At 38.6% G+C, this 23,599-nt stretch overlaps 1 protein-coding gene across 1 annotated transcript in view; it reads left to right on the top strand.

The window, feature by feature from the left end:
- VWA8 (von Willebrand factor A domain containing 8) overlaps window positions 1–23,599 on the top strand; it is a 279,054-nt gene that overhangs the window by 192,548 nt on the left and 62,907 nt on the right. Inside the window, exons 30-36 of the mRNA XM_075065283.1 lie at window positions 8,311–8,427; window positions 9,106–9,170; window positions 9,271–9,396; window positions 10,162–10,271; window positions 12,635–12,789; window positions 17,950–18,151; window positions 22,531–22,612. Of these exons, the coding sequence (XP_074921384.1) occupies window positions 8,311–8,427; window positions 9,106–9,170; window positions 9,271–9,396; window positions 10,162–10,271; window positions 12,635–12,789; window positions 17,950–18,151; window positions 22,531–22,612 (857 nt within the window). The remainder of the gene's footprint in view (window positions 1–8,310; window positions 8,428–9,105; window positions 9,171–9,270; window positions 9,397–10,161; window positions 10,272–12,634; window positions 12,790–17,949; window positions 18,152–22,530; window positions 22,613–23,599) is intronic.

Here is a 23,599-nt window from a genome sequence, read left to right as displayed (position 1 = left end):
ACAAAATGGTGGTGTAAACCACTTTGTAGAGATGGATTAGAGTTGCAAAGTTTGGATCTCGATTCTAACTTTCTCAGTGTCAGATCTGTTTGATTTGGGCCCATAACTTCAATAGTCTTATTTGGAACTGCTATTAGAAATTGATTAGAATATTTTCAGTTTAACACCTTTTTACAGGGGATGGGAGAGCAGCCACCAAGATGCTGACATGAGTAAAAAAGAATAAGTATTAATATGAATTGTAATAGCCTAATAAATATGATCATGTCCCATTAATGCCTGAGGGCCATAGACGCAGGGCCGGCTCCAGGCACCAGCATTCCAAACTGGTACTTGGGGCGGCATTCTGCAAGGGGTGGCAGTCCCTGTTGTTTTGCCCCCAAGCAGTGCGCCTAATTGCCGCCATGGAGGGCGAGTGCAGTCCATGTGCCCTTAAGGCAGCAGGCGTGTTTCCGCAGTGGGGGCAATTCTGCGGCAGCTTCTATGTTTAGCTGTCCGGGATGGCTTCAGCTAAACATAGAAGCTGCCGCCGAATTGCTGACACCGTGGAAACATGCCTTCTGCCCTAAGGGCACACAGACTGCCCCCGCCGCCTGTGGCGGCAATTCGGCGCACGGCTTGGGGTGGCAAAAACTGTAGAGCCGGCCCTGGATAGACGTCAGGAAGGAAGAAAAGTTATTTAAGCCAAATAGCAACATTGGAACAAACACAAATGGCCATGAAAACATTTAGGCTGGAAATTAGAAGGTTTGAGGAGTTAGGTTTTGAAACAACTTTCAATAGCAATAGTCAAGGCAAACAACTAATTTTAAGATGGCACTTGATAAATTTAAGAATGGGGTTATATTATGATGTTGCTGAGATAGCAAGGGATTAGAATGTATGGCTCAGGGGGTCCCTTCCAATCTTACGTCCTGTTTACATTCCTAAGTGATATGAGACATAGCATTAACAATTATCATTATTGTTGGTCACCAGCTTCCCTCTTCCTTTTCTTATGTTGTTCCCCCCCTCCCCACTTTACTGTTTCTTGGTTTCTTTCCCCATTTCTCATTGGCTATTAGCTAGCTCAGAGGAACTTTTCCTGTATGTAGTAGAGGGAATGAGAAATTTCCATTAACACCACAGCTGATGAGGTGTCAAATATCTCATACACATTTAGCATCCCAGGAAGCCATGCATATTGTCATAGCCTAAATATAGGCATGCTTTACTGGTCTCAGACTTGTGACTAAATTCAGTGCATATGTAAGTGGGGCAACCTGTTACTGATCTCAGAAGAATTGCATTTGCCTATATCTGTGTTGAATTGGGCCCCTAGAAATGCATTTTCCCAATTCTCATCCAAAAGCTAACTTCCTTCACTGTTGCCAATAGAGTTGTCTTGATCAGTTGTGATAGTACTATTTGAGCTATTTCGGGAAGCTCATAACAAGTTTGTTCAGTTCAAAACAAGGTTTTGTCCTCTATGACTAAAGCAGGGGTCGGCAACCTCTGGCACGCGGCTCGCCAGAGTAAGCACCCTGGCCGGATCAGTTTGTTTAGCTGCCACCTCTGCAGGTTTGGCCAATCGCGGCTCTCACTGGCTGCGGTTCGCCACTCTGGGCCAGTGGGGGCAGTGGGAAGCAGCGAACTGCAGCCAGTGGGAGCCGCGATTGGCCAAACCTGCAGAGGCAGCAGCTAAACAAACTGGCCCAGCCCGCCAAGCCACGTGCCAATGGTTGCCAACCCCTGGACTAAAGTCGGTACAAGAAATTGTAAAACAGATGGCACTTGATCCTATGCTTTGAGTGCCTGAGAACGTTTAGAATACTAGACATTTTCTGAAGACAGGTCCGAGCAATACTCTCCTATTACATTTCTAAACTTCTGAAATTCCTAAAATGAAAATAATTGTCTTGTTAGTATTATTTTTAACCACACTGCAGTAGCATTGAATCTCTTTGGGGAGGAGAGGGAATATTTTATCAAATGCTCCTGTGAAACCTTAGGCATTTAACTCAGTGAATGGTTTTACACTGTGATAATGTCTGTCCTTCTAGGATATATTTTTCAGTAAAAGTCTGAATTAAAATCTGATATAAAGACTGTACTGTAGGTTGGCTACTGTGATTCAATGCACCATTGCTGTTGACTTTTCTTCAGCTGTAACCTTCTTTTCTTTCTCTGACCATAAGTCTGAATATTGGCAACTTCGGTCTTGTCTTTCTCAGCAAGTGCCACAGTTGGGCAAAGGCATTCTAAAAATAAACCTAATTATCATTGCTGGAAAATAATATACTAACAATAATATTACTGCATGTTTTGCATTATCTTAGGATTTCATATACAAACTTAATATTAAAATAGATCTTCATTGATTCCTAAAATATACTTCATTAAACTGACAGTTTGGATTTACAGAGCCTGCGTATGTTTAGAATCACTTCAAAAATGACTTGACCCTTCTACAATAATCAATTTCTTGCACTTTATGTGGAAAAATTAAGGAATATGATTCACTCATGTAGCATATTATTAATCACTGTGGATTGTTGCCTGTCATTTTATTTAATTTTTCACCAGTTGAAGGCCAGTTTAATAATTTGCTCAGTGCAAGGCCCAGAATGGGATACCATGGAACCAGGCATTTATCTGGTGGGCTGGACCCTGGCGTAGGCCTCATGGTGACTGCTGTGTGATCTGAAGCTTTGATCTGGGCTCTCCCTTAGTTCAGTTCTTTTAGTCTGTTTAGTATCAGAGGGGTAGCCGTGTTAGTCTGGATCTCTAAAAGCAGCAAAGAGTCCTGTGGCACCTTATAGACTAACGGAAGTTTTGGAGCATGAGCTTTCATGGGTGAATACCCACTTCGTCAGATATTCACCCATGAAAGCTCATGCTCCAAAACTTCCATTAGGCTATAAGGTGCCACAGGACTCTTTGCTGCTTTTAGTCTTTTTAGTTTCATATCAGGCAGAATGAGCAGAGCCCAGATTAGTGCTAACATTCAGCCTATTGCTTCCAGAAGGATGAAGAAGACCCCTGTGGTGGCATTTCTTCACCTGACTTTTGACATGGGAAGGGGAAGGGGAAGGAAAGACAGTATTGTCCACTTCAAGAGTTTAAAAAAAAATAAAAAATCAGGAGATTTTAGAAATGGTACATTTGGAGTTCTTTTTATTTGTCCCTGGTTTTTGAAGGCTAGAGGTGGGCAAATTGGACAAGTCAGGTAACACAGCTTGTACTTTTATCCAGAATTTTAACTTGAAATGAAATAATCCTTCCATAAGGCTTCAAAACATAAAAATAAGAGAGAGGTGTTTTCCTCTGTTTTATTTTTCTTTATGTTTTGAATCCCTACACTTCTGGTCCCTGCTGAGAAGTGTAAAAATACAGAACCTTGAGAATCCATCTGATCTTTTGAAATATTTCCAGTTGTAACCATGGGCCAGAAGGCTTGACAGTATTCAGTTCAGTTAATTTGTAGAATCAAAAATTTTGTATAGTTCAAGTAAAGTTTAGTTAATCATTCAAACGTTCAGAGGGCAGATGTAATCTAGTGGACAAGGATGACCATGAGGTTAAAAAAACGGACTAAAAATCCGGAGACCTAGGTTTATACCTAGCTCTGCAGCAGACTTACCAGGTGGTCCTGGGCAAGTCTGTAAAATGGGAATGATGCTATTACTTACCTAAATGAGGCCAACTGTATTGATATTTGTGAGGTGACCATGGAAGTGAAAACAAATAGTGACCCAAGCACAGGATTTCTGAGTGCTAATTTGAGCTCTGCCACTGACTCTCTGTGGCCTATGGCAAATCACTTAACTTTTTTGTTTTGCATCTTCTTTGTGTCTGCATAGGGAGAGTAACAGCATACAATGCCTACCTTACAGGGAAATTGTTATGATTAGCTACCATCGGTAAAGTGGTTTGGAGACAGAAAGTGCTATAATAAATACCAGGTATCATTATGTAAACCAGATCTCCAGTTATGAGTATTCGAAAAAAGGGTCAAAAAGTGCTAAAATCTTGAAGGAAACAAAAACTACTTTAAAAATAAAATAAAATCTCTGCTTCCCCTTTTGTTATTTTTGTTTTAAAAATACTCCAGTACTTAGTATCACAGAGTAGTGACTTTCCAAATAGCTGTTTTAATAAAACATTTTTTTAGATGAACATTTATGACTCAATTACAAACACACTTAAATAGATAATTATAGCGGAAAGGATGAGACAACTATATCCATGGCTGTGCAGACGAACTGCTGCTATTTATTTTTTCTCATATAATGTTCATCTGGATTGAATCAAGAGCATTGCACTAAAATAAAAGTCCTTAATTTCTTCCTCCTCCCTCAAATAAAATTTTGCTAAAGTGTACTTTATTGGGGGCTTAATTTAGCTGCATATTTGTGGGGATTACCAACTTCTAAGCCACCCGCACGTTTTCTTGGGAGAGGGATGGGAGACTCACATTCTACTGAATGGTTTGAAGACTTCAGTGCTGAGCATGGCCCTTTTTTAATCTCTCTTATATCAAACACTTCAGTTGGTAACTTAGGAAGGCTTCCCCTCTACCACCTGAATCTTGGTGGTAGATTCATAATGGTTCTCATGTGGGGGAAGGAGTTCAGAGTGCTCAGCAGGGGCCTTCAGCTCTTCAGGGAAAAGCTTGGTGGCGGTGTTCCTTGCCACCACAATGAACTGCAGGGTACTCTCCCACTCACAGATCAAGTGTTTCATTTCTGTATGCACCCAATGCTGATGGCCAGTCTAAATGTTAACAGGTAGATAGGGGTAAGTTTTGTGGAGTTTAGTGTGTGAAGCAAACCACATGCACATTTTTTTAATTAGATAATCTGCATATTTAGAACCAAAGTATCTGTAACAATAAACTTACATTTTAGAGAAAATTGTGTGGATTTAGTGCTGGTAAAAGGTATTGTTTCGATAGTCCTAGTAAATGAAGTTCCTATTATCAGCAGGACAGGCTGTCCACACACCATGCCCTGCCGGCATACTTTGATCTTTATCTGGAGGATGCTGTGGAAGAAACTTGCTTCTATGAGTAGCAGGGGTAGTTTAGTCTCTGTGGCCCATGACGTTTTTGACCCCTCTGCTGAGTCTGCCAACTAGTGCAGAGTATAGTGTGAGTTAGTGACATTGGAGCTGAAACTGAAGCCCACCAAACTCATCACATAATGGGGGACCACCAAATATCCATTAGATGGGATCAGTTTTTAATCCATAGTAATCTAGTGTGGATTAAAATTGGTGACCTACAGATGAGAGGGTTTGCAGCCCATAAGCAATGCTCTGAGGCATCTGATCCCCCAGTAAGATCTGATGCTACACCTTCATGAATGAGATTTGTGTTCTTGAAAGATACACAGATTAAATCAAGTTCTGACCTTTGGGGATTTTATGCAAGGTGAGGACTTCTGCTCTGTCAAAACAGAGACAAAATCTCCCACACATTGTTCTGTACTTCCGTCCCATATTGTTCTTAAAAGGACAGCTCCCATTAACTGAAATGTAAACTGTAGAAATATAACAGTAAAACTGATATTAACCCAGCATAGTAATTTACTGTTAAGTATAACATTTTGCAATATTAAAAGCATTTTAACAGCTAGGAATATTCCAAGGTTCTCACACTATATTTTACAAACAATAAGTGTTATATAAAAGCCCATTAAGGACTTGTCTACATGGTGAGGTAATGCACTCTACCAGGGTGTGATTCCTAAAGCACACAAAAGGATTGTACATTAATTGGTCCATGCAGACCCTGCTGGTAGATACGGAAAGTTCCTGTAGAGTGCATTACCACACAGTGTAGACAGACCCTAAGTTTACAAGTATAAACATCCACAATTTGAGAAAAAACAGTTTTCAGTTTGCTACAGCGAACCTTGCTTTTGCCTCCTTTTGTGTATGCATTGTGATTGTTACATGTTCATATACTATTTTTTTCCCAGCTCGGAGTTCAGCGGAGTTGGAACCCAGGGACTTCAAATCCCCTACACAGACTTCTTGCACTTACTTTCTCTACCTCTGTGTTACGGATATACAGTGATACATTTGCTAAATGTGTCAGTGTCACTTGAGATCTGCCAGTAGCAGTGCTAGGAGAAGCTGCCTGTTTAAGGGAGGCGTTGGGAGCACACACTGTAGGGAGAGGTTTACTCTGCAAGTCCCAAGAGCCAGGAAGAAAGTCTCATCTATAAACTGAAAGGAGAGGGATATTTGAATTTGTTGCATATATGTGTTTCCAGGAGGTGGGGCATATAAGACAAGAGAGGAAGAAACTGCATGTCTGAGCATGATTGTGTCTGGGAGGAGGCATATAAGAGGAAGAAACTGGGAATGGAGTTAAGGACCAAGGGACAGGAAATTTAGTTGTGGGCATGAAAGATGGTTAAAAAGGAGAAAGTAAGTGAGGGTTAAATATTTAAATTATTACTTTTATCTGCGGCCGCTCCCCCCTACTCCCCACTTTGCCTACAAGAGCATTGAGCACAACTTCTCGACTCAGCAGTGAAATCACAGCCCTGTTTGGTTTAAGGACTTTTAAGAGGAAAATCCTAACTCAAATAAAAGCAGCAGTAAGGAAAGGAAAACTGTTCAGACACTAAAAATAAAAGAACGCCACTCATGAGGCTGGTTATTACATCTGTCCAAAGTTTGGAATTCCAGACATCAGGGTCATTAGGTCACCCAAAGGTTACTTTTCTCCCAGTCGAGAACAAATGTAACGGAACTGCATATCAGCATCTTTTCCCATCCCTCTTGAAGGATTGCCAGAACTGCAGTTGGATGTGTTCACAAGTGACGCAAAATTCTATTATTAAACACAGACAGAATATGCCATCGGTCACTTAGCACAGAAGGAAACCATTAACATCAAAAGGGGTGGAGTAGAGAGGCTTTTTATACTGCCAACTGCACGTATAAACTTAATACTAAGTAGAAGAACATAACTGATTCATATGGGGTTTTTTGTATCTTGGAAGGCTAATGCATTTCTTCAGTTCAGCTATGCTGATGCAGAAGTATATAAATACAATATGGCAGAAAACCAAAATCCAAAACAAACTCTCTCCTGGGCCACATTTCTATAATTTGGGTTGGAATACATGAGCATTTAATAAATTCTTCTTTTATTAGAAGAGTTGAGCTGCAGCTGAATTTTCCAAATGCTACAAATGTCATGTTAATATTTTAAATGTTTTACCATATTTAGCTACAATAAGCTCTCATTCAAAATGAGAAGTTCATTCCTCTAAAATAACAGCCCTAGAGAAAATCTGAAGGTTACCCACAAAAACTGTGACTCAGATTGAGTTAGTACATATTTTATTTAGGAGAATCTTGTGGACTTCACCTTTTTAGTCCTTTATTGTTCACTTGTATTACTTCAGATGTTAGACACGCATACAGTTGACTTTTAATATGTCCTTAAAAAAAAAAACTTGAAGAACGTAGTGTTTCACTGAATGACAAAGATTTAGAGCCAAGACATTAATGAAGTAATGAAATACAAGACTTAATTAGCTTATTCTTTTGTAGCTTTTAAAATTTAATTTAGAGCAGTTAAGGTTGGCTGTGTGTGATCATTTTCCCGAGTCCTTAAAAGTTTAATGCCTTAGGAACAACTTTAGAATGTTTTAAAAAGAAATATTCAAAGTGATGTTACAGGAGCCACACAATAATATCAAATTATAGCTTAACCTTTTTCCATATAATAGTTTTTCAAATTCCATATGATTTAAATATTCGGGGGAGGGAGGTTCTGTTTTTCTAGCATAATGTTAAGGAAACACTCGAGTTGCAGCAAATCTTTTAGTAAGATAGAAGAAGCAAAGCTGGTAAGACTTTCCTGTGTAGTTGACGGCAAATGTCTGCTACAGGTCATTTAAGCTTTAACTGCGTAAATCGTATCAGGCTACTGTAAATTAACATTAGATTTATACAATTCCTTCTAAATATTGATGTAAACTTTACAAACAAACAAATTTGATTTTTTTCAGCATGAATAAAACATTACAGAATTTTAAAATAGCACCATTCATCTGGACCAACCAGTGTCAGTTAAGTTGTACCTTTGCCTTACACTTCGTCAGTTCTGCACTGAGATCAGCTTTGCTAGACCAGAGGATCCAGTCTGCAATTTTCCAGCCAAGTAAAATCCAATTCATACTTTTGAAATTAAATTTCCTTGTGACATTAAGTAGTTTCAGTTGCAAAGAACAAAGACACTTCATGTAGATCTGGAGCTGTGAGCTTTAAGAAGACTGGGCGTAATGTTCTCTTTTCTGTTTACAGAGTAATGTTGTCTTGTTGCTGGATACGAAAACTGGTGCCATTCACAGACTTTTATTCTCATCAGATACTCAAGAAGTTCCAAAGAGAGCATCCTGGTGGATCAACAAGGAGGAGAAGGTGAGGAACAGCAACTTTCTGGCTAGACTATACCAGACCTATCAGAGCTCAGTATTACAGACATGCTAGCAGGATAGCTTCCTTTCTGTCTTTTAGAGAACAAACAGTTAATTGTGTACTGCGATCGATAGATAGATAGATGGATTTTGAATTCTCAGTTTTGTACCAGCAGAATATATCATCATTACAGAACTGAAGGGCAATAAATAAGGGATGCTGTCTAGGGATATGTAATTTTTACAATGAAACCCTTTCAGATATTTTGCTAAGAGTTACAGAACATTTTGTTACACGTTGTTGCGGTCCTGTTGAGCCCAGAGCAGAGTGATTTGTAATTCATTTTACTATAATGCAATTTATGAATTTGGAGTAGGTGGGAAAGTGCTTTGAGATGCGGTTATCATAGTGAATTACATAAAGAAAAATTAGCACATTTGGTATGATTCAGTGATTGCTGCTTGATTCTCAGCACTCTTGAAAATCAGGCCACCTATTTATGTGCCTAAATGTGGGTTTGGAAACCTAACTTTAGGCACACCTTTTTGATCATCTTGGCCAAATATTTTAGTTTCTGACCTTTCTAACCAGAAAAAAGCATAACTAAAAATGTAAGGAGTCAGGTAAACTATTGGGAACTGACCTGACAAATTGTAATTGATGTGTAATGCATTTTTTTAGATCAGTCACAAAATGTGCAGAGAGTTTTCACATAAAAACTGGCTGGTGTTCTACAAAGAAGAAGGGTGAGAGTTAACTATAAATTACATTGTTCTTGTTTAAAAAAATAGATTTCTCATATACATTCTCTGCCTCATGATTGTTTTCTTGGTTTACATTTCACAGAAACCACCTTATTGTGCTGGATGTACTGGAGGGTCGAATTCATACTATCTCACTACCTATCAATCTCAGATCCATTTTCCTAGTGGCTGAAGACCGTTGGCTCTTGGTGGAAAGCAAAACAAATCAGTAAGTTAACCCAATTCATTATTTGTTTGGTAGTGTCTAGGAGCCCAAGTCATGGATCAGGATTGCCTGTGCTAAGAGCTATGCAAACATAGAACAAATTGAGATATTTGGCAATATTTGCAGCTGCACACCAGTTTTTGTGTGCATCTAACCTACCTGCACAAATGCCTGATGTGCCCACACAAATTTACTGATTTTATTTGTGTCTATGGTTAGATGCCTACAGTCAGATTTCTTAGAGGTGCAGATTTCCCCATGCCCAAATTGCACTGGTGAATCCAGAGCGGTGAGTGTGCAAGATGAGCTTATGTAAATTTGCATCACTGAAAATCTAGACCAGATTTGGCTAGGTCCACATTCATAGCACATTTTACACAACTGGTATTTATGCCTGTATAAATTAGGTCCTAGCCAATATTAGTGTGACTAACTGAAAATCTGACTCATTAGTCTACTCTCCTAGTTAGTTTGATTCATAGTTTAATGGAACAAACAGTGCTCCATTTTCCAGTTTCTGTTTAACCCCACAATAAATAAAAGTGTATAAATAGTTACTGTAAGCAAATCTGCCTCTCTATGGTTTACTTTCTCGACCTGTAAACTAGAGAGAATAAATGCTTACCTACCTCAGATGTGTTGTGAGGCTTCATTAATTTTAAGTAAAACATGTTGAGATCCTTGTTATATAATTATAGAGTATTTTTACTATTTAACAAATAAACATTCTTGTTACACCATGTTTTAATAAGTCTGCATTATTTACAGGAAATTTCTTTTAACCAAGCCAGCACATATGGTGTCTGAAGAGAGTGGAGTTTGCCAGCTGCATGCATTGAATGAAGACCCAGTTGACAAGGGTTTTGGTTTAACAACAGGTACTCAGTGTAAACTTGTCACTCTTTTTTTTTATCAACTCTGTGTTTGTGCTTGTACAAACAACATTCTTGTATGTTAGATGTTTGAGTAATTTCATGTCTGATTCTTTTCCTGTAGTGTGTTATTCATACCATTGTTTCAAAAAAGATAGCAAAGTTCTGTACATAGGCTTGGAATTGTTTGAATAAAATGTCTCAGAAATTTTGTGAACTGTACGTACACACACCCACACCCTATTATAGGGGGTGCTGGTAGCAACCCCTTTATTTAGACTGCCTATAACTTTCCATTACAAGTGATTCTTGCAACCTTTCATTTGAGGAGCTTTCACACCTCCATTGTTTGTAGCAGACTCAGGAGGAAGAACCCTTTAGGCTTCTGAAATTCCTTTTCAATATCCCATGAAATTCCATTCAGATTTGCCTGAGATATTGAGTTAAAACGTGCCGTTTTCCTTCTCTCAATTGTATTCCTCAGAAAAATGTTGCCAGGATGCCACAATTATTGAACATTGTTAGTAGAGGCAGGTTTGGAACAAATTGATGAATTAAACTGTAATAAAGCATAAGGACCAGATATTATTCACCCAAGAGTTATGAAGGAACTCAAATATGAAATTGAGAACTACTAACTCTGGTATGTAACCTACCACTCCAATCAGCCTCTGAACCAGATGATTGGTGGATAGCTAATGTAACACCAATTATTAAAAAAGGCTCCAGAGGAGATTCTGGCAATTACAGACTGGTAAGCCTAACTTCACTATTAGGCAAATTGGTTGAAACTATAATAAAGGACAGAATTATCAGACACAGAGATGTTGGGGAAGAATCAACAAGGCTTTTGTAAAAGGAAATCATGCCTCACTAATCTATTAGAATTCTTTAATGGGGAGGAGGGTCAACAATTATGTGAACAAGGATGATCCCATGGATATAGTATACTTGGACTTTCAGAAGGCCTTTGACAAGGCCCCTCACCAAAGGCGCTTAAGCAAAGTACGGAGTCATGGGATAAAAGGAAGGGTCCTCTCATGGAATAGTAACTGGTTAAAAATAGGAAACAAAGGATAGGAATAAATGGTCAGTGGAGAGAAATGTCAATAGCGAGGTCCCCCATGGATCTGAACTGGGCCCAGTGCTGTTCAATATATTCATAAATGATCTGGAAAAGGGGGTGAAGAGTGAGGTGGCAAAGTTTGCCGAGGATACAGAATTACTCACAACAGTTAAGTCCAAAGCTGACTGGGAAGAATTGCAAAGGGTTCTCACAAAACTGGGTGACTGGGCAATAAAATGACAGAAGAAATTTAATGTTGATAAATGCAAAGTAATTGGAAAATATAATCCCAACTATACATATAAAATGATGTGGTCTAAATTTTCTGTGACTACTTAAGAAAGATATTTTAGAGTCATTATGGATAGTTCTCTGAAAACACCTGCTCAATCTGCAGCAGCAGTCAAAAACCTAACAGAATGTTAGGAACCATCAGAAAAGGGATAGATAATACGACAGAAAATATCATAATGCCATTGTATGATATAAATCCATTGTATGCCCACACTTTGAATACTTGTGTGCAGTTCTGGTTTCCCCATCTCAAAAAAGTTAATAGAATTGAAAGAAGTACAGAGAAGAGCAGCAAATAGGTAAATACTTGGGGCCAGAGTTTTCCCAGGGTTGGGAGTGGGGGCAAGAGAGATCCTCGTTAGGCTGGTCATTCCCCTTACCACTCCCCAGACCCAGCAGCTGCAACCAGCAACCCACCCCACCACTTCAGAAAAAAGTCTTCTGTTGCTGCCAGCTAACATGGTGATTCCTGTAGTCCTAGTAGCATCAGTCTCTGCTGCAGTGTGAAAGGTTCCTAGTTGAAATCATGCTGCTGATTCATTATTGGGTGGGGGAATTGTTACAGTTGTATATGATAGAATTTGTTTATATTTTTCCCCTTAAAAGAAAAAAACTCATAAAAACCTAGGAAATTATATACAAAAATTCTGTATTAAAAGAAAGTTATTTAGGTTGAAAATTAGGATATTGCATATTCTTTAATTTTGCTCCCTTGGGCATATACCTTTCACTGTTGTCTCATTCAACGCATACGAGGACACAAGTTGGCAGAATTAAGTCTTTCCTAACTTTTGAGTGCTTGACTTTGCAACCAAAATAATGTTAATTTAACATCATGTTTTTGGATGTAGTACAATATAGCAAACAGGTCTTGACTTCTTTTCTTCATTTTATTTCTATTGAATTATGATAAAAAGAATAATGGTAATTAGTGCTCAATGCTTGTAAGGATAACTGGTTCCTCTTGCTTATCTGGATTTAATGCTTATCATTTGATTCCCCACTTTAGCATCCGATTTGTGTGTGCCGCACGCAGTTTCAAGTGACCAACTATCTTCAGAGAACCTAAGCATAGCTGTGGGACAAAAGATCAGCTCACCCAACAGGATTCTCTCGGATGTGCATAATTATGCTACTATTGTTGTTGGCTTCCCAGAACTTATGGTAAAACCAGTATTATTAAATTGTAAAATAATGATCATTACCTTTATTTCATAACCAGTTAATCTAAATAGCTATTAACCTAATTATTTGCAAGAGGTAGTGAATAATGAGGTAATAAAATTTGTAGAGTATGCCATGTTTGTTAGCATAGTGAGATTTCAGAAGAACTTGATAGTGATAGGAAATTGGGTGACACAAGGCAGATGAAATTCAATGGAGATGAGTTTCATGCATTACGCATGGAAGAACAGTCTTACTCCTCATACACAGAAAAACATTTTAAATTAAATGTAACTACTCAAGAAAATGACATAATTGCAGACAATTCAGTGTGAACATCTGCTCAATATGCAGAAGCAATCAATATAGCAAATGAGATGGCAAGCTGTATTTAAAAAAAAAGTGTAGAGAGTACTACAGAAAAATACTATCATGCCATTGGCTGAATTGATGGTGTGCCTGATCATGAATACTGTGTTTGGGTTTGCTCACTCTGTTTCAGAAATCTTATAGCAGAAATAGAAGAGATCCAGAAAGGGAAGTGAAAATGATTAGAGGCATATGAGGGGAGAGTCTATCGATTAGAGATGTTGCACAGAATGAAGATGAACAAGAGGGACATGATAGGGGTATATTTGGTATTAAGAGGGTTTTTAGGATAATTCTATTTACTATCTAATAATAAAAGGACAAGGGGACACCTGTTGGAATTAAAAGTCATCAGATTTACAGTTGATAAAAGGAAATACTTTTTGACATAACACATAACATTGACCCATTGAAGTCACTGCTATAGCACTTGGAGGTACGGAGCTTACTAAATTGAAACAAGGATTTAGATATTTCTAAGAATAATTACAATATCTGCCATAGTTACACTAGCTAGGCCTGAGCCTAGTATAAGCTAACCAATACCTCCCTTGGGTTAGAAAGAAATGTTAGTCAATACTATTGAATATCTTTCCAGTATGGGGTTTTAGTACATTTTATGAAGTAACTCATACTTGCCAAGATCAGAAACAGGATATGTACCTGTAAGGACCATTAGTCTAATGTTTTTCTGGTCATATAATATGTCAGGGTAAATAAGAGAAAGTAACCATTAGCTGACATTAGAAAAAAGCTAGTTAGTATTCTGAAATCCAGAACAGATTAGGAAAATAGCAGGTAAACCTCTCCCTATACTTTTACAGGGTAGCATTTCAGTTTGATTTGACTTGTATTTAAAATACTATATTATTAGACTAGGTTTTTTTTCCATGTGTATATTATACATTTGTTTTAACAATGTTCTTGAATGTTGAGAAATGGACATTCAATAGTTTTATACATAATGCAGACCTAATGGCTGTTCCAACTATCACATGGTTGGGGAAACAGTTAGTAAATAAATCCCTTTATATAGATTGGTTACAGATCAAATTGTTGAAATGTTTTCTCCTCCTAGTTGAATGGCCTCAGGGCATAAAAATCTTTTATGGCATCATCTTAACAATGGAAGTGCTTTTATTGAAAAGGCTTTAGAGAGTCAACTCTGATGCCTACAGCAGCCTGACCTCTCCAAACAAGACTTGAGTGCTTTTGGCCTCTTGCTTGTCCTGGGCAGGTGGCATATGTATGCGTGCAGTGCAAGCAACTCACAGCCCCCAGAGACAGAGTACAGGCTCTTGAGGCCAGAGTGGCTGAACCTGAGGAGCATAGGGAGACAGAGAGGTACATATAAGATGCTATTAGGAACACAGTAGAGTGGTCCCACGTCCTGTCCAACAGCCCCTGTGCTGTTAAGGAGGGTGAAAGTCTCAAGGCAGGAGAGCATCAAGCTGGAGCAGAGGGAAATCATCTCATAGTTGGGACCCACCTTCCAGATGATGTAATGATATCTTCTTGTACTGAGAATACCCCTCTGGGGATAGGGACCCCAGTTATTAGGAAGAAACAGATAATAATGGTGGGTGATTGGATTATTAGAAACATAGATAGTTAGGTTTGTGGTGACCTAGAGAACTGCTTGGTGAATTGCCTACCGGGTGTGAAGGTAGCAGATCTGACAGGACATCAAGATAGCCTTATAGGTAGTGCTGGAAAGAGCCAGTGGTTGTGGTACATTGTAGGTACCAGTGACATAGGAAAAGGCAGTAGAGTGGTCCTAGAGGCCAAACTTAGGCTTCTAGGTAGGAGATTAAAGTCCAGGACCTCCACGGTAGTATTCTCTGTAATGCTTCCAGTTCCCTGTGCAGGGCCAGGAAGAACTGCAAAATCTAAATGTGTGGATGAGACGATGGTGTAGAGAGGAGGAATTTAGGTTTATTGAAACTGGGGTTACCTTTTGGGGAAAGAGTAGCCCACAGAAGGGACGGGCTCCACCAAACCAAAATGGAAGTAGACTGCTGGCATGTACAGTTAAAAATGTTCCAGAGGAGATTTTAAACTAAGGATTTGGGGAATGCTAACAGGTGCAGAGGAGCACATGGTTCGGACAGAGCTATCTCTTAGGGATGAAATTATTAAACGGGGAACTCTATATCCCAGTATAGGGGATAGGGCAGACGTTGATAAAGTACAGGTAAGATTTAGTGAGGAACAGCCAAATGTAAAAGAGATCCAGTTAAACATGACACATGAAGGCAAGCAGCTAAATATTGACAAAATGCGTAAGTGCTTATATACAAATGCTGGGAGTCTAANAAAAAAAAAAAAAAAAAGGCAGTTGGATGAGGTGTAAATCTTCAATGACTCAAACATTGCCATAGAATCTCTCTGGATAGAAATTCTATTCTTGAGTAATAAGAGTATAGCAATAGTCATATACTACAGATCACATGACCAGCATGGTGACGGTGATTCTGAAATGATAGGGGATGTTAGAGAAGCTGCAAAACCAGAAAACACAATAATAATGGGGGATTTCAACTACCCATATATTGACTAGGTAAATGTCACCGACAGGGTGTGATGCAGAGATAACATTTCTAGACATCACTGATGACTGTTTCTTGGAGCAGCTAGTCCTGGAACCCACAAGGAGAAAGGAAGTTCTTGATTTAGTGATTAGTGGAACACAGGATTGGGCCCAAGAGCAACTTTCCGTAGCTGAACTGCTTGGCAATAGTGACATAATATAATTAAATTTAACTTCCTTATGAGGGGGTGGGGAGGAAGGAGAGAAAAAGGAAAACCCACCACTTTAGATTTAATAAGGGGAACTACACAAGAATGTGGATGCTAGTTATATGGAAATTAAAAAGAGCAGTCACAAGGGTAAAATCCTTTAAGACTATTTAAAAACACCATAACGGAGGCTCAGACTAAATGTCTACCCCAAATATATTTTTTTAAAAGTAGGAGGACCAAGTGCAGAGTTATGGAGGCTGTTAGAGGCAATAAGGCATCCTTTAAAATTTGGAAGTCAAATCCTATCACTGAAATCAGCCCCTGTACCAGATGCCTGCAAGGTAGCTAACATAATGCTGATATCTTTTTAAACGGGCTCCAGAGAAGATCCTGGCAATTACAAGCTGATGAGGCTAACTCCAGCACCAGGAGAATTGAAACAAACTATTGTAAAGAACATACATAGATAAACAAAGTTTGTTGGGGAAGAGTCAACATGGTTTTTCTAAAGAGAAGTCAGGTCTCATGAATCTATTAGAATTCTTTGAAGGAGTCAACACGTATGTGATACTGGTGATCAAATTTATATAGTGTACTTGGATTTTCAGGAAGCCATTGACAAGATCCCTCACCAAAGGATCTTAAGGAAACTAAGTAGTGATGAAATAAGAGGGAAGGTTCTCTCATGGATCAGTAACTGGTTGAAAGAAGGTAACAAAGGGTAGGAATAAAAGGTCAGTTTTCACAATGGAGACAGGTGAACAAGTGGGGTCCCCCAAATATCTGTCCTGGGGCCTGTGCTGCTTAATATATTTGTTAATGATTCGTAATGGGGGTTAACAATGAAGTGGCAAAGTGTGCAGATGCTGCAAAATTATTCAACATAGTTGAGTCCAAAACAGGAGGAGTTACAAAGGGACCTCATAAAACTGGGTGAATGGGGAAGAAAATGGCAGGTGAAATTCAAAGTTAAGTGCAAAGGAATGCACAATGGAAAACATAATCCCAACTACACGTATACAATGATGGGTTCTAAATTAGCTGTTGTCATCCAAGAAAGAGATCTTGAAACCACCTTGGATAGTTCTCTGAAAGCTTCTGCGCAAAACCTAGCAGCAGTCAGAAAGGCTAACGGTATGTTAGGAACAATTAGAAAAGGTATAGAAAATACCATAATGCCACTATATAAATCTATGGTATGCCCACACCTTTAATACTTTGTCCAGTTCTGGTCACCCCATCTCAAAAAGGATATGGTGGAACTAGAAAAGGTTTAGAGAAGGGCAAAAAAAAGATGATTAAGAGTATGGAATGGTTTCCATATGAGGGGACACTAAAAGGATTAGGGCTGCTCATCTTAGAAAAGAGACAATTAAGGGGGAATATGATAGAGGTTTATAAAATCATGAATGATGTGGCAAAAGTGAATAGAAAAAAGTGTTATTACCCCTTCACAAAATACAAAAACCAGTGATCACCTGACTAAATTAATAGGCAGCGGTTTAATACAAACAAGGGGAAGTACTTTTTCGCACAATGCACAGATAACCCATGGAACTCATTGCCTTGGGATATTATGGTGGCCAAAAGTATAAATGTGTTCATAAAACAACCTGATAAGTTCATGGAGGGTAAGTCCATCTATGGCTATTAGCCAAGATGGCAGGGACACAGCCCCATGCTTGGAATGACCCTAAACCTCTGACTGCCAAAAGCTGGGAGTGGAAGACGGGTAGACTACTCCATAATTGCCGTGTTCTCTACACTCTTCCTAAAAGTCTGGTACAGAGACAGGATACTGGGTGAGATGAGCCTTGGTCTGACCCAATATGGCAGTTCTTATGTTAGTAGAAGCTCACGGATCTTGTCAGTAGAAGATCTCTCAAAGACAGACAGAGCCAGCTCTTCTACTCTCATGGCATGAACTGAGAATTGTTCAGAATGGTTAAGTTTGATTTGAAATGGGAGCTTATCCAGACCATTTGTTTAAAGGGTGTTTTATACAAGTCTTTGCTCACTGAAGTCCTTGTTACCTTATCTATCTCTCAGTCTCCCAATGAGGTGTACAGCTGGAAGAGAGGCTCCTCGCTGGGCAGCCGACATGCTTCTCCTTCTGATCCATTTTACTATGGGAGGCGCAGTAAAACCGGAGCTGCAAAACAAATAAATTGTGTGATTTTATTAGCTACTAATCAAATAATCAGAATTTTAGCACCTGGAGACGTCCCTTTGAAAGAACTTTATCCAAAAGGTAAGAGACTACCTTATTCCAACTGTATCAACTGTAGATGAAGGCTTTCTTTTAATTGTAGAGTACTCATGCCGTATGTTTATAATGTGCTTTAAAGAATCAGAAAGCAAACGTGTAAAATCCTAACTGGATTTGGAGAGAGAGAGGGGAGTTGCACACATTTTACCAATTCTAGAATGAATTTAGTGCACATTAAAGATCCAAAATTGCAAGATTAGGGAATTAAATCATCGTCTGCCCACAGAACAGGTATCCTAGTGGAGTTAATCCTAATGGAATTAATCTTAATTGTGTCTTGGTTAACATGACTCTGTGGCCATCTGTGCATATGCATGCTCTAAGGTAGAAGGCATGTTTGTGAGGTTCAGGCACAGGTAAATCTGCTACAGATTCCTTGTGTAGCCTTTGGCAAATCATTTCATTTCTCTGTGCCAGTACATCATCAGGCCACTGTAAAGCTTAATCCACAAATGCTTGTAAAGTGCCTTCGCATCCATGGGTGGAAGGGTGGCATAATAGAACAAAAGATTTTTATTATACTGAGCATGTGCAATTCCTGAGTCTAACTGCTTTTCTTCCACTGATTTGCACGTTGCCTTGGGAAGTCATTTAACATATCTGCCTCAGTTTCCTCGTCTGTCAAATGGGATATGATTGTATTTCCTTATCTGCTTCCCAGGAAAATCACATTTGACTATTTATTATATTTTGTGGATGAATGATGGCACTGTTTATATATAATTCCCCTAATAAAAACAGATTGCTTTAATGTAATGTACTTTTTAAATTGATTAGTGTTTTATTTTAAGTTATTATTTAAATGTATTATATTTTTAAACCACTCAAATGATTAAAATGCTCTTTTTGTGGCTGACTCACTCATTCTGATGTGTGAAATCTACTTTGATTTCAGGGATAAAATACATGCCTCTTACCTTCTTGAACTTGTCTGAGTAGCAGAAGGTTGCTTATTCACACCATTTATTCTGTGAAACTGAGTTGTCATGTGAAACAGAAGAAAGTTGCATATAAAACAATTAAAAATCACTGTAAGCTTGGCTTTATGCATGAGCAAATGCTGTAGAATGCTGATGCAGCAACTGTTGCAATTCGTTATAATAAAAAACAAAAAACTTTTGCTCTAAGTATGAAGCCAAATTGGAATAACTTGAATTTGGTGTGCAGCCCTACTTTTCCCATCCTCCCCAGTAACTGGTCAGTTTTGGCACACAGCCTTCCATTTCTTTTAAGAATTTAAAATACTTCAGCCAGATTCTAACACGGTGCAATACATTTTGTCAAGATTGTTCCAGCAGCGGCAAACAAAGAAGTTGTTCTCTATTTTATTGGAACTGGTAACTTGGATAGTAGCTATGTATATTTTAAAAAGAAATTAATTAACTCTCCAAAGAATACCAGATAGATCTGTGTCCTCAATATATAAACATAGGTAAGGGATCATGTCATATTTCAGTAATATACTTAAGTCTGAAAGCAAGGATGTGTAATTAGGGCTACTTGAGGGCAAACATGCACTTGTGCATTCATCATTTATTGGGTATGAATTTAAAATAACTGCTTACTTCTACCACATCACATGAAGGCAGGCAACTAAATATTGACAAATTTTATAAATGCTTGTATACAAATACAAGTCTAAATACAAATATGGGTGCAGATGAGGGCCTGTTATTAAATTAGGATAGTGATATAATAGGCATCACAGAAAGTTTTTGGAATGATGATGATCAATGGGATGTGGAAATACCAGGGTACAAAATATATAGCAATGACAAAGTAGGTCAGAGTGGTGGGGACATGGCACTATATATGAAAGAAAGCATAGAGTCAAATATAGGAAAAATCTTATTTACATAGACTTTCTGTGGATAGAAGTATCAGGGGTGTACCCATGTTTGTCTGGATCTGTAAAAAGCGACAGAGAGTCCTGTAGCACCTTATAGACTAACAGAAGTATTGGAGCATAAGCTTTTGTGGGTGAATACCCACTTCGTCAGACATGCATCTGACGAAGTGGGTATTCACCCACAAAAGCTTATGCACCAATACTTCTGTTAGTCTGTAAGGTGCCACAGGACTTTTTGTCGCTTTCTATAGATAGAAATCCCATGTTTCAATAATAAGAGTATAGCAGTAGGAATATGCTACTGACCACCCTACCAGGATGGTGACATGATTGTGGAATGCCCAGGGAGATTAGAGAGGATACAAAAACCCAATAATAAGAGGAGATTTCAACTATTCCCATATTGCCTGGGAATATGTTACTTCAGGATGGAATGTGGAGATAAAATTTCTGCTTCTTGGAGCTGCTAGTCCTGGAACCGACAAGCAGACAGGCAGTTCTTGATATAGTCCTAAATGTAGGCAAGATCTGGTCTATAAGGTAACTGTAGCTGAACCGCTCGATAATAGCAACCATAATGTGATTAAATGTAACATCCCTGGGGCGTGGAGAATGAGAATACCAAAGAAACACACCACAGTAGCGTTTAACTTCAGACAGGAGAACTGCAGAAAAATGTGGATGCTAGGAACAGTCACAAAAATGAAATGCCTGCAAGCTGCATGGAAATTTTTTTAAAACACCGTAACAGAAGCTCAAACTATATGTGTACTTCAAATAAAACAAAAACAGAACCAAAAACTACCAGCGTGTCTAAACAGAGTGGTTAGACACAAAAAGACATCTTTTAAAAATTGAAAGTCAAATGTACTGAGGAAAATGGAAAGAAACAGAACTTTGGAAAGTCAAGTGTACAGTATAATTAGGCTGGCCAAAAACAAATTTGAAGAGCAACTAACAAAAGACACGAAATCTAACAAGCAAAAAACTAAGTACATCAGAAACAGGAAGCCTGCCAAACAATGCATAGGGCAACTGAATGATTTGAGACGCTAAAGGGGCATCGGTCTTTAATTCAGAGGATGTGAGGGAGATTACCACACCAGACCCATCTTTTTAGTTGACATATCTGAAGAACTGTCCCAGATCGAGATGTCAATAGTGGAAGATTTAGAACAAGCTAAACATGAATAAGTTATAAGGACCAGATAGTATTCCCCCAAAAATTCTGAAGGAACTCAAATATGAAATTACAGAACTACTAACTGTGGTATATAACTTATTGCATACCAAGTGATTGGTAGTTAGCTAATGTGACGCCGGATTTTTAAAAACCTCTAGAGGTGATCCTGGTAATTAAGAGCTGGCAAGCCTAACTTCAGAGCCAGGCAGATTGGTTGAAACTGTAGTGAAGAATAGAATTATCAGATACAGAGATGAACACACTATGCTGGGAAGGAGTCAGCCTGGCTTTTGTAAAGGGAAATCATGTCTCACCAATCTACTAGAATTCCTTGCTGGGGTCAATAAATAGGTGGACAAGGGTGATCCAGGATATAGTATACTTGGATTTTCAGAAAGCCTTCGACAAGGTCCCCCACCAAAGGCTCTTAAGCAAAGTAAGGAGTCATGGATTAAAAGGGAAGGTCCTCTCTTGGATCAGTAGCTGGTTAAAAGAAGGAAACAAAGGGTAGGAATAAATGGTCAGTTTTCACAGTGGGGAGAGGTGAACAGCAGGGTTCCCCAAGGATCTGTACTGGGACCAGTATTGTTCAACATATTCATAAATGATCTGAATAGAAGGAGAGACTTAAAAGAACTAGGGCTGTTCAGCCTAGAAAAGAGACAACTAAGGGGGCGATATGATAGAGGCCTATAAAATCATCAGTAGTGTGGACAAAATGAATAGAGATGTGTTATTTACCCTTTCACACAATACAAAAACCAGGGGTCACCCGATTAAATTAATAGGCAGCAGGTTTAATTAAAAAAAATTAGCTTACAGTTAATATGTCCTTGCAGTTTTCAAGATTTTTAAAAGCACTGTGTTTTGAGATGCAGCCCAGATGTACTGTCAGTGGGATGAACAATATGCATTATCTTCAATGACAGGTAAAAGAAATGAGATAGAGGTTGCAATAATGCCTGATGGGCATTTTTGTGACCAGGACTTTATTTGTTTTGACATCCACTGCTCTATACAACGTTGCTCTTTTATTATTCTAGCCTCCTAATTGCTGATTATTAGTTCAGTAATAAAATTCAATAATTGCAATATATAGACCCGGGGTCGGCAACCTCTGGCACGTGGCTTACCAGGGTAAGCATCCTCGCAAGCCGCATGCCAAAAGTTACCGACCCCTGGTATAGACCTACATTTAATTTGAAGGTTTATCATTTTCTGATATGTCTTATATAATGTATGTTTAAATTAACCTGATAAATACACGTGTCATATTTTATTAATAATGTAGCTGAAGTAATTTTCTTTAACAAATTTATCTATCTGCAGATATCACTCCTCTGCAAACAGCTGGGTATCTGGAAGTAACAGACCTTAACTCAAAGAAACTTAAATACATCCCTATTCCCAGGTATCTGATTTCCATCAGTAGAACAGCCTCATCTTGTAGGAATAACAAATACAATTCATTAAGCTCTCTTAGTTAGAATAGATATTGGCTTTTCTTACCTTTTTTATGTGACACATGGGTGGGTTTTTGGTGCACTGTTTCCTTATTACCTATTGGATTACTTAATGTTGTGAAAATAATTTTTACTCCAATATGCAGAACTCTTCAGCAGCTGTGTATGGTGTACCCCCTATTGAAAAGTTGTATTTATCCATTAGCTGGAATAAATTGGTGTTAGCAATTGATATCAGAGGTACCTTCCTCTTCTCCTTTTTCTCCCCTCCTCGTTTCCTCTCTTCTCTGTCTCATCCTTTCTCTCCTCATCTTCCCTGCTTCTTTCGTTCTCCCTTTTCATCTCTCACTTCTATTCTTCATTTTTCTCGCTCTAGGGTCTTGTATAGAGAGGAAAGACAGTTCAGTGGTAGGAGGACCTGGGCTCCAAGTTCGTGTTCCACCAGACTTCCTGTGTGATCTTGGGCAAATCACTTAAGTCAGTCTCTGCCTCAGTTCCTGTAAAATGCAGTTTCTTGCCTCACAGGGGTGTTGAATGATAAATACCTTTAAAATTGTGAGTCTATATGAGTACCTTAGATAGATTGTATGGCCTCCACACTGCAGTACCTGACAGCCTACTTCAACAAGTGCAAAGTAGAATTTTAAAAGCATACTTTGCTTATGAATTGTCATTTTTCCCAATGATTAAGGTTTCCTTAAATAAGTCTCCCAACTTTTCATTGATACTGTGCATGTGTGTGTAACCAAAAGGTATGAAATACTGTATTATACTGATTTTAAAAAAAAACTGTCTCATTTCATATGGTCTTTAAGGGCATGTATTGAATGAGGCCAGATTCTAAATGTGTTCTGCTTCCTTCCACTTGAACTTTGAGGATACATATGGAATTGTTATTTCATGAATTTTGAATGCTTCATTTTGCATCACTAACA

The sequence above is a fragment of the Chelonoidis abingdonii genome, chromosome 1 (assembly GCF_003597395.2).
Source record: "Chelonoidis abingdonii isolate Lonesome George chromosome 1, CheloAbing_2.0, whole genome shotgun sequence".
In the NCBI taxonomy this organism is placed as follows: Eukaryota; Metazoa; Chordata; order Testudines; family Testudinidae; genus Chelonoidis; species Chelonoidis abingdonii.
The sequence above is the reverse complement of the archived record's forward strand: the minus strand, read 5'-3'. Positions and strand labels throughout refer to the sequence as shown.